Raw genomic sequence first — 12,136 nt, 5'->3', positions numbered from 1 at the left:
AACTGTTGTCAGCCGTTCATCTGAATACAGCTGTTATTTCTGCCTTCATGTATATTGAAATAACATTAAAATAGCTGGAAGTTAGCTGGAAATCCTGATTACATACAGTGCTTTTTGCTGTGGAACTCAGGGTAAACAGAAATGGCTGAGCAACATCTGGGATCACCAAGCTATGTTTATGAACTCATTTGTCTGTGGATTACCCTGGGCTCCTGGAACTAAAGACACAAGGTTTATTCCTCAGAAGCTGCTGGAGCCCAATTGCAGAGCAGTGGAATTTGCCTTATTTTCTATAGAAATGTACGTGTTCTTGTTTACATAACATTACACTGACATTAAAGTAATGACTTCCAGAAAAATGCTGATAACTGCAAGGGTGAAGAAATAAGTCTGAAGACAGTGCTGCCTTTTAGAACAATTATAATTTCATTAAAATAGGAACATAACTTAAAGATAGATTTTATTCTCTTGGATGATTTACTCATGCAAACTGCACATAAAAGAAAACAGTACAGTTTGTGAAACATGTCAAATGTAAAGACCCAAAATGCTAAGTACAGAAGTAGTGTGACATACGTCTCAAAACAGAATCCATGGTAGTACGGCTAATACCTTTTCTCTATTTGCTGAACACAGATTTTAATGGTTCTTTTTCCAGTCCCACTGTTAAATTCATTAACTGTTTACACATCTCCTATACACTTATGTAGACTTATTTTACAAGCGCAACAGTTTTGTTATAAAAAAAACTCCACTTATATGATTCAAAAGCCTTTGTGTTTAGGAGAGCAAATTATAGTATAATCAACGAGGCCTTATCTAGTCCACCAAAACTACAATGAAAAGTGACTGTAGAGCTTTCTTGCAGAATTCACACTTTGTGCCTATGTAATTAATTTCGTTCTCACAAGAGTTCCATTGTATTTCCCCATCCTGGAAACGTTTAATAACTGTTACAGCTTTTTATGTTGAAATTGGGAAAGTAAGACTTTTAAACACATGAGGTTATCAACACAACTTTCTTAGATTTAAAATACAAAATATTGAGAATCCTTATTATTTTCATGCTTAAAGCCCTGCAATGATACATATACGACTTAGATACTTCTTTGTCCAGCTTTCATTATAGTATGGTTGTATATATATTGCAGAAATTATGATTTTCCTGTGGATCAATTACATTTTTAGACTTAAAACTGAACCAAATAGAAACTTGATGGCACTGACACTTAAAAACACATGGTATAGTGTGGAGAAGGAAGAGATAATGAACTACACAACCCATTATAAATGCATTAAATCTTTGTTATATACATAATGGAATCCTGCTTTACTGCCAGTTGCTACTATGCATCTGTTTTTGCTATTATACAAAGTTTTCCGACCTGAAAGCACACATCTACTTTTTTTAAAACAACTTAATCTATTGTAAAATATTGAACTGTATTTTGACATGAGTACAGAATCAAAATAGATAATGGCACATTTAAAAAACTCAATATCCTACAGATGATTGGATAATGAGAAAAAGTGTACCTACAATCATCTCATCAGAAACAAACTACATCATGGAATGTTAGTTATCCAAGTTCGCACAGTAAATAACATTTTAAAACTGCAATCACCTATCAGCCAGCATCACATTGAAGGCATCTTTAAACATTCAAGCAAAAGACTGCTGGCATTAACTACTGAACCATTCTCACGCACACACCGCACACACCACACACACCACATTATAATTACATTGTTTCCAAGATACGGTAGATACTGATTTTTTTTTTTTCCACAAGAAAGGTATCAAAATTTTTGCTACTAAAAGATGACAGTGCTTACACAAGAATTAAGTACAAGTTAGCTTGCAAATACAAGACAATGACAAAAAAAAGTCGAGTTGTCTGAAGAAGGATTTTAGGCTTTTCTGGCATCCAAAACCATGAGTAAACTCCTTAGTCTGCGACTCAAAAATCCACAAAATATCAACCTTCTTTGGAATACTATGTATTCCATATCTGATAACCCTGTATTTTACAATATGCTTACTGATTTCAGCCTAGCAACAAGGGGTGGTTATAGACATCTATTCTGACTAGAGAAATAAAGCTCTTCTCCCACCAGAATGGAAGTGTTGGAGTGGAAAAAAACCCACCTGACATCAATTTAAAATAAAAAAAAGAATCAAATCTATTTAGTAATGATCCTCATCTAGGATTGGTATGTGCATAAGAGTACTGTATTTCATATACTGTACTGGCCCTATTAAAATTAAAAACCCCAACAGTTAAAAGCCAACCAAAATGCTATACATAAAACAACCCAAATGTTTTTCTCCCAATGTTCTTCCTCTCATAATGTGCAAAACAACAAAAAGGCAAAAAGACTAAAAGCAAATTTACTGTTACTGTCTTTCTCTTGCCTAGTGCTTTATGACCTTGCTAACATTACAAAGTCAATAGGGACTATGCAGAACTTTGGTATAAAAATGTCACATAATATTACTATCACAGTCTTGGGGATGACCTTCAGTAGTTCACCCCAATGTTTGTTGAAATAATACCAAATTAAAAATGAAATAAACCACATTGTACTGTACACACACTTTACACATTAAGCACAAAAAATAACTAGTAAAACTAATACTTGAAAAAAAAAAAAGTCTTTTGCCTAGAGACTAGAACTGCTGTTCTGTCTCATCTCCACCTGCCAATCGTTAAAGCCAAATTTAAGTTGGATTTTTAAAAATGAGTAATTTTAAGCTACAATTTCTCCTAGATGGAGACTGGTCTTTTGTTGGTTTCCCTTTAAAGTCACGGATGTGTATCTAAGAAACTGATGCAATGCAAGTTTTTAATCAACTTCCTGAAGGCTGCGACTGGGAGGGAGGCGCCATGACGATCTGGGAAAGCACGGGCTCCGTGCTCTGGTCCGCCATCTGGGTGAGAACGGAGGTGGCCACCGCTTCGGCCTTGGAAGTGGAGCTTACGCCGTTGGAAGTGCTGACAGAACTGTGCTGAATAGCTTCTGTGTGCGGACTGCTTGGCACTGATATGTCTTCCGAGCTGTCATCCTTATCTGCAGCTGAAGAAGAAAAACTAATTGATTCTCTCTCCCGGAATGCACCCCACCCCACCCCAGTAACAGCAATCAGTCCCTAAATGATTAAAATTCATAGTGCAATGCAGCACAAATGGTAAAACAATCTTTTTTTTTTAAATTTTTCTTTTTAATTATTTTTTAAAGAAAATACTACCTTGTAAACAAAAAACCAGACTGCAGTATGGACTATTCAGGAAACCAGAACTGATTTTCAGATCTTCAAAGCCATGATTAAAATTGCCTGATTTCCTCCTAGTAAATCAGCTGGTAGGTACCATGCCTAATTCTAATGATGCATGTTCACATCAGTAAGCAATATTCACAGACTAAAAATGCTACCAGACCTCTTCTTTCTATATGAAATTGCTTTGGACTTTTAATATATGCTATTTACTGCATTGCCTTTCAGTATTCAGTAATGAATACTCGTGATCATGAATAAGATATCTGAAAACATATTATTTAGAGCACTATATTAATTGGACAACACTTCCACAAGTTTTCAACCCGTGTCCTTTTAAGGAATGAAGTTCCGTAACTTCTTTAGTACACAAATGCCTCTCAATAGAGTTTAAAATTGTTAAAACCAATTTTAAAAATATTTTCAAAATATTTCAGGTGTTCTCCACAATACCAAAGTGAATTAGCCACAGAGTTACATGATTTTTTCCCATGACAGAGGGTAAGTAGGTCAAAAAATAATTTTCACTGTGCAAAAACAATATCCAAAATGAGCATAATTTAAAATGTCCTTCATGCACAAACCTCTTAGTCATTCTAAAATCATTCTTTTTTCCAGAATTGCAAAGGTTTGCCAAGGCATTATGCCAACGCTATGAAACAAAAAGCTGAGCTGAAGACTAAAAAAACAAAAAAAGAAAATAAGCCTACTGTTTTTTACTCAAAATTAGAAATATGAATGCTGAATTTCATTGCAACTTTTTTTAATCACTTTGTGTTACCTAATGTTTTCAAGTATTTTTAAAAACATTTTACATGCCAACTAAAAGCAGTACCCAGATGGAATACTGGAAATGCCTTATAAACCACTACTGACTAAGGTGATACACACAGAGCCAGAAGCAGGCATGAACCATTGCTTGTGACTAAGCAAAGGAACAAAGCTTCATTTTCTCTAGTCTTGTAGTTGAAATCCCTCTCCAATTTGCTTGAGATTGGTCTAAGAATTTAGAAGTGTCCCAGGGGAAGAGAAAGGATGGGAAAGGATGACACATGAGAAGACGAGCAACGCTGTGGTATCATATCTTTGTTTCCATAGAAAGTCAGGCTAAGAGCAGTAACAGAACACTAACCATCAACAAACAACAGTGAAATGAAGTCCATGTTGGACTGAGGTTTATATGACATACCAGCTATGGGTAAGAAAATCTGATAAATTAGCAAGTCAAGACCCCAACATAAAGATCTTTTAACAGCCCCATGAATACTATGAACACACTTCTCTTCAAAGCTTAAAACCAATTCTATTATTGAACGCTTCTGGAAAAGAACAGTAAGGTCAAAAAAGATGGGTAAGTAAGAAAACTGCTATATTTCTTTCTAAGAAATACTGCCTACACTATCAAAGAGGCAATTTCTCTTACAACTCTACTACAAGAGCATGGACACAATTGTTCGAAAGTTAGAATGTTAAGGTTAGCACAAGGTTAACTATTTTACAGATTCTCCACTTTTACAAAAACAGATCTTTCAAGCATTAAAGGAGAGAGGGACACATTGCACTGAGCTAGATCTGCTGACAATTACCACATAACCAAAGGTTTCATAGTAATTGTAAAAAGCATGAGAAAGAAAATTAGGACGTTTCAGAATGATATTTGTGATCCTTAACAGAGTTTGCCCATTCAAGAACAGAAAGAACCTGAACAAGTGTCAATTCAGTTAACAGTATTCAGCAGGATTTCATCTTTGCTGTACCTCTATCAAGATCTACAAGATCTCATGTGAAAACAAGAAGGAACACATGCAAACTTTGCTAAAAATAGAAACTCTAGTGCCACTTCCCAGAGTGGCATATTCTTCCCCTCAGACAGAATGAAATGCCAGCAAGTAGGATGACATGTATCAAATACAGTCTCCCTGCTGTAACACCTGCTCCTCCTCTCTGGAACTGCTGATATTCTCCTGTGAATCTCCATCTTCCTATCAAGCTTCTTGTGCTGATTCCCAATTTCCTTGTTGTCCAAATTCTCCTTCTACCCAAGAAAAAGGGTTAGTTTAAAACGCTATGAGCCAGAGATAGAGAGGAAGTTAAAACAGATCATGATTTTTCAGCCACATAAGGAAGGTCTTCCATTGTCATGCCTCCCTTAACATGTATGTTCTTAACTCCGAAGAAATTTCTGTAGTAAGATCACAGTGGTAAAGAACATGAGAGAGGTTTGTTTTTCTCACTTTGATGGGCTCAGGAAGACCCTATATGCGATGGAAGAAACAGTTATGAGTACATTTATGATCACCAACAGAAATGTTCATATAATTGAGCAGATAAACATACAGTGCTAAAGACACAAAAGCACATGATCCAGGTATTTTGAGATGCCAGGGGCTAGAGAGGGGAGCTTGGTGCAGACAGGTCATTATATAAGACACAGACCTAACACGACTTCATGGCAATAAATTGGACTGGAAACGTAAATCCTTGCAATAACTACAAACAAATATTTAGAAATGAGGTGGTATCCTAAATAGCTATTTTGCTTTTCTTTAATGTCCTTCCTAAGGTAGCCCTAACTTTACAGGAATAGTGGCCAAAAGCTGAATAAAAACTCCATTTGAGAAACGAAAAACCAAACAAGAAAATCACTCAATGAATATAGAAGATACTTAAAAGTCACCTCATTATAGAGGTGACTTGTTTTCTTAAGCCTGAAGACTGGGAATAAGAACAAAGGCTTTAAGAAGAACACAGAGAAGTCATACTTAAATTCTGATTTCTTCCTTTTTTCGTAGTTGACCAGAGAATTGCCAGACACAGGACTGTGGTTTCAAGAGTGCAGCTGATACATACCAGAATCATACTGCAACTAACAATGTTAAAAAAAAAAAAAAAAAAGCCAAGGCATTTTAGCTTTTTTCATGGCTCCTTCAGCTTTGCCTCAAACCAAGGAAAATGCACAGTCCAAATTAGAAATTAATCTACAGAAATAACGTTTGTTGTATATTAGAAAGTTGAAAATTTACAGCTACATCACATGAACTTTCCTCAAGGCCAGATAGTTCTTAGGCAGGCTGTGCCATGAGGAGCAAGCCGTTCTGGAAATGGAATGCAATGTGGACTAGATGAGCTATAGAAAAGAATTAAAAAACAACAAAAAAGCAGAGATTTTTGAGGATGCACTAAAAAATACCCTTTTAGAGTACTCAAACTATTTGTTTCTTAGCACTGCTTACCAATGGCTTTCAGTCAGGCAAGCACACTAGGAAGGATTTCAGTCTTCAGAAGAAAAAACCCCAGCAAAACAAAAGAGTACACAAGCACCGACATGTGATTCTGAACTCCTTCAGTCCCCTGATAATCACTAGAAAGGAAGCCTCATGGTAATTTTTATTAGGCCTTTCAAGGACTAAAGCCTAGTAATGCTCATTTCCAGTGAGTTGGCCTTTATGAATGTCCCCTGCAGTCGCTGAAAAGCTGTTCCTTGTCCAGAACAGGCTGCAGGAGCGCAGTGGTTTGAGAGGTTCAAATCATTCAAGGTCTGAAACCAGTTAGTCACCTTCTACCATTTCTTTAAAACTAACTAGAGAAAGAACACAATCCCCCTCATTTAATATCACCTACACTGCAGCTTCTATTTATCTTCATTTATACTCAGTTTAGAACAAATGTTCTCAAATATTATAATGTCCTTGCCAAAAATATGAAAAAATACATAATAACCCCTTTATTTTTTAAAAAAACTTTGATTTTCGCAACACATTTTCTTTTCACAACTTCTCACCTTTCTCCTACTATAAGTCCAGAAAAATCCTGAGAAAATATAGGGTGTATTGCAGAAGACTTTTAGAAATTGTCTAGTGTGGAAAAGATAACATGAAAAATAAATGAACAGCATCTAGATTTCTTCTATACACAGCACTTTCCCTGCCATGGCTTAGGATGCATTTGGAACCACTAGCATCCTTCCTTGGGATATAAAAAAATTTAAGCTGGCTGAAAACTCAAACATTGCAACAGAAAATACTGACTCAAAGTGCAATAACGATTTTTCTGGTTTCTCTGTCCTGATGACACCCTCTTTGAAGCAGGAACAAGACTTTAAATAAGGAAAATATGATCCCAAGAACAATCTTAGAAGAAAGGGGTACCTGCACTGGTCTGCTTTTCATTTGGCCTGTGAAAAAATTGCCTGGAAAATTGAAAAGATCTTAAAAGATATGTAAAATTAAGTGCCAAAAATACCATGAAAAGTGATAGATTATTTGTGCCTATTTAAATGCATAAAAATAACACGAAAACCCATTAAATTGTGGACTTAGCTGTTAAAACAGCTGTGGTCTACATGGTCTAAACTAGCATTTTTTATGCAGTGCACAATACTCAGCACTGCAGGAGTTCTGTAAGCTGAGGTCTTCAATTCTTCCACAGAGACAAGACTATTAAACCACTCACTACATTTTTTAAGCAATTCAACTTTGATTACTTGATGAATATAATATGTTTATTTAAATATACTTTATAGGAACACCATTTTCATGAACATATTGACTGAAACAATTTTTTCCTCTCATAAATTGTACTGTGGGTATGTCACTTAGCCAACATGCTTTCCTAACAATATTCACACAGAAATAATGTGACAAAATCCTGTCAGAGGGATAGCATTACAACTATCATTCATGTTAGGTTTTTACTTTCAAGAGACTTTTCAAGAAACTAAGTGAGCTATGCTTCCAATCTTCTTGCAGACTATTATTTTTTTCTAAAATTGCTTTTGCTACTAATTAGTATTTAGGTCTAATTCATTTTGCATTCTTCAGTAAATCAGAAGCATTATAGTCCTTTTCTGAGGGCAAAACCCCAGCATTACTAAACAGGCCATTTGCTAACTCTTCAACAAAGAAATCCTTACCATGTAACCAGTTTGGCAGTTTATGACTTACAATTAAATATTTTTCATGACAATTCAGGAACATGCATCCTCAAAACCATCAAAATTTAAGAAACCTACAGGGGTTTCTTTGTTTTGTTTTTTTAAAAGACCTTGCATGCATAATGCTATCCCCCTAGCAGCTTCCCTATGAAATTATGCTGTTCTGTCAGACAGGAGCCATAATGGCCTCATCCCTGCAGCAATCATTGTTAATATAAATCCCAAACATATTTCTATACTGTTCCAATTTACTCCAAGATGCTATTTTCTGTCTTGTCAAAATGACTGGAGATCAAAGGACCAAGATTTATAAGCTCAAAACTGACAAAATCAGTATTCTAAATATATATGGCAATACAGAGTTGCTAAATCTCCTGAATCTTTTAAATTAAAAAATATTGCCCATTCTGATGGAATTGCTTACAATGACTACAAGTAAAGATGGTGGCCATTAAGTTTTATCGCAAGCACCTGAGGATCTGTTTGCATGCAATACAAAATGTTCCTTTATTCTCCTGAATTACTGACACTGGCAAATTAAAATGAAGTGGCTACATATGGCAGAAACAATCTTCACATTTACAAATATCTTGAAATATCACTAAATCATAAAAACGAAAGCTGTGGGTTATATATTATGAATGTTGCCTAATGCATTCCCAGCTCAGTTATTTGTAACAAATTTGTGTACAATGGACAAAATTGGCCATTTATTCTACAGCAGCAGCAGCAGCTGGTTCTGGCACTGTGTATCACAGCCAAAAAGGAAGTTACAAGACAGGAAAGCATAATTAACCTTTAAAATGCTGGAAGGATAAAAATCAAAAGGACAACCTTAAGTAAAAATATGGATTAGAAAAAACTGGTACTGACAGTCTCAGTATTCCCATCAATATTAAAACTCCTTTTAAAAACACCCTGTTTATAGAACAGCAGTCGCTTAATGTGGAAATCAAAACAATCTAGAAAACATTGTACAGTAGGAGCCATGAACCTGCATCTGATTATTTTAATGGCTCGACTGATCCTGGATGCTATGGTAAATGAGGACAGCTGTTATAGTACCTCTACTGAAATCTCATTATGAGGAAGGAAAAAAATCCACAAGGACCTTTCACTGTACTAAGCTAAGATAAAGTATAAAAAATGGTTTATCATGTGCTCTTAATACTTTAATTATATTTTCCAAAGCAGGTGTAGTAACCGATAGTCCTTAAATGCTAATTATCATATGCATTTATTAAGCCAACATAAAACCTTCAATGTTATGCAACAATTCAATTTCGACTTAAAAATGTATTTCTAAATCTCACATATTAATTCCTGTCTTCCAATAACCTTTGAGATTAAAAAAAATCTTTAATGTAATATATGTAATATTAGAACTGCACTTCTCAATTTTAATGCTCATTCAGTTCACTTTGGCAGTATTTCATTGATGCAGCCTCGGGCTATAGGTAATGGAACATTACTCACTATGATAGCCAGATTTCTTCTGCATGGCAGTTACAGGGCAATCTTTATGAGCCAGAAGAAGCTGTTTCAGCTGTGCCACTTCATTTCTCAGCAGGGTGACTTCATTCTAAAGGAGAAGAAAGTTATGTACTTTACCAGGCTCAAACTACACACGTTTTGAAGGTAAGCATTAAGTTTTATAGGATTTTCAGTTGTTCATTTAGGGGCAGCTAAAACACAAGAAGTTTCCATTTGGTATACACTGCAAAAACATATACATTCCTTTTATCTCACAAAATGTAAACATTAGCTGAAACTTGGCTAACTTTATTATTTTCTATAACTAGGAAATGCTTTTTAAAAAAAAAACAATGTATGTTTTTTAGTTTGCAGATGCAGAGTTCACATATAGTTTCATTCACATGATCCAGCTACTGAGAGACTCTTCTGGAAGGTTTTCTGATGAATCCTAATCAGAGTAAACCTACATTTAGCTACACACATTTCAACAGATGCCACAGCCAACATTAAGAAAAGGGAAAAAATATAAAATAAAATAAAATAAACCAATGCAGAATAATTTTTTAGTGACTATATTTATACTTGGACTTCAAAAAACAAAATCTCATGTAATGGAAAATAATTTAGCAAATATTTGCTGATCTCCAGACTGATTTTTTCTTTGGTAGCCACACATAAATGTCCTGTATGAAGGAATCATTGATAATAATGACGAAATCCAGAGATGTCAGCTTATGCCACTGAAGTGTAGTGCAACCCAGATGACAGCACCTGCAGAATCTAGTGACTGGGTTCATTTCCAGACTGTGCCTTTCCACTACTGGGTGACCTTGAGCAAGGTCATTTTACTGCTTTGTGCTTCACTTTTGCCATTTATAAAATGGAGGACAGCAATACTCACCTTCCCTGTAAAGCAGTTTGGTGTCTGTAGATGAGAAGCGCTACATAACTGCATTACATGTGACAAATCTAAATTAAGAATGGTATGGCATTTTGATAGAACCCAATTCACTTTAAACAGTAGAAAAATATTACTAATCAAGTTATCTGTAATGCTATGTGATCCCCATATCTTGACAAAATATGTGTTTTTCATGGGTTACTTTATTTTAAATATAAATCCTTTCCACTGACACTTGGAAGTTACTTCAAGTATAAGAACCTTTGTACATTAGCATAATATATCACACATGTGGCATAATTGTTTGGTAAAAGCTTATGTTTACGCATTTAGGAGCAAGTTAAAATAAAAGTAAACACAGGAAAACTGGATTGCAACTAAAATTATCTGGAAAAATAAACCACAAAAAAGTCAACCTATTTATTTGTAAGCTAGAAATAAGGCGATGCAGTCAGAAATGAGGTGAATTACAAGTACAACGATTCCAAAGGAAAACAATTTTTTCAGAATAGAACTTACTAGGTTTAATTACACTAAGTAACTAAAATACTAGATTGTTAAAAGAAAAGCTCCTCTTTGTATTCTCTCCCTCCATTTAGAAGACAACAAATTTCAAGACTTTTCAGTCATTTTATTGTGTAAAATATCTCTTTTAGAAACTTTATATGAAAAGCAAAAGCTGAGAGGTGCCAAAAATCTGACTTCACAAACGTTTTTAACGAAAGAAAAATGTGACTGCAAACAAAAAAGGTTGCAATGAAAGAAACCCAACCAAAAGCCCCATAAATTCTCTGCCAGCTGGCACTACACGTCCTGAAACCTTAGGCTGTTAAGAAAGCACACTACTACGGCCTCCAGCTCTCAGTCTCCCCTTAGTTCACCATGTTACTTACTGAGGAGCCACAAATCTGCAGGGAAAGCAGGGAGCTGCACAGAGCTGACATAGTTGGGGGGAATTAAAAGCCCGCATTGATGCAGTTTGGAGACAACTTCTTGATAATCTACAGAAGTAACAACATCCAAGACTATGAAATATACTTCTGTTTAGTTTAAAGGAACTTTGGCAAAAGAAGTGATCAAATCAGGAAAAGGTTTCCCGGAATTTTCTATCTTGTCTCCCACATTTTAAGAAGGAATTGTATACAGAAAAAGCACATTTAAGTATGAAGTTGTAGTAAGTAAAATAATATTTATGAAAAATTTTTACAAGTTATAATTATAGATTAATGTCAGCTGTAGTAAAAATATTAAGGATGTTGCTAGTATAAATACAAAAAGCAAATATATTATCTTACATTAAAGCAGACTTGAAAAAAATGGAACAGCATTCCCATATAGAAAAAAGGTTGAGGTAATCTCAACAATGCTAGCTGTGTATTCCATAACATGAACACTTGTGCCAAGAATGCTATATGCAATGCACAAATCACTCCTGAAACTAGAACTGAGTTATGTCTGCTAGACACGTGGGATGTGGAATGTCACAAAAGGCAATCTAGGGCTGCCATTTATATATTACCACTTCTAACCGGTAAAGAGGGACTGTTGA

At 35.1% G+C, this 12,136-nt stretch overlaps 1 protein-coding gene across 4 annotated transcripts in view; it reads right to left on the bottom strand.

Moving 5' to 3' along the window:
• Nucleotides 1-403: 403 nt before the first annotated feature.
• ATF2 (activating transcription factor 2) overlaps nt 404-12,136 on the bottom strand; it is a 48,743-nt gene continuing 37,010 nt past the window's right edge. For all 4 annotated transcript variants that reach the window (XM_050340152.1, XM_050340155.1, XM_050340156.1 and 1 more), the window contains 2 exons: nt 9,687-9,792; nt 404-3,078 (listed from right to left, as the gene is read on the bottom strand). In XM_050340152.1, the coding sequence (XP_050196109.1) occupies nt 2,852-3,078; nt 9,687-9,792 (333 nt within the window). In that variant the 3' untranslated portion in view covers nt 404-2,851. The remainder of the gene's footprint in view (nt 3,079-9,686; nt 9,793-12,136) is intronic.

The sequence above is a fragment of the Myiozetetes cayanensis genome, unplaced genomic scaffold (assembly GCF_022539395.1).
Source record: "Myiozetetes cayanensis isolate MyiCay16 unplaced genomic scaffold, myiCay2020 scf9, whole genome shotgun sequence".
Classification (NCBI taxonomy): Eukaryota; Metazoa; Chordata; class Aves; order Passeriformes; family Tyrannidae; genus Myiozetetes; species Myiozetetes cayanensis.
The sequence above is the reverse complement of the archived record's forward strand: the minus strand, read 5'-3'. Positions and strand labels throughout refer to the sequence as shown.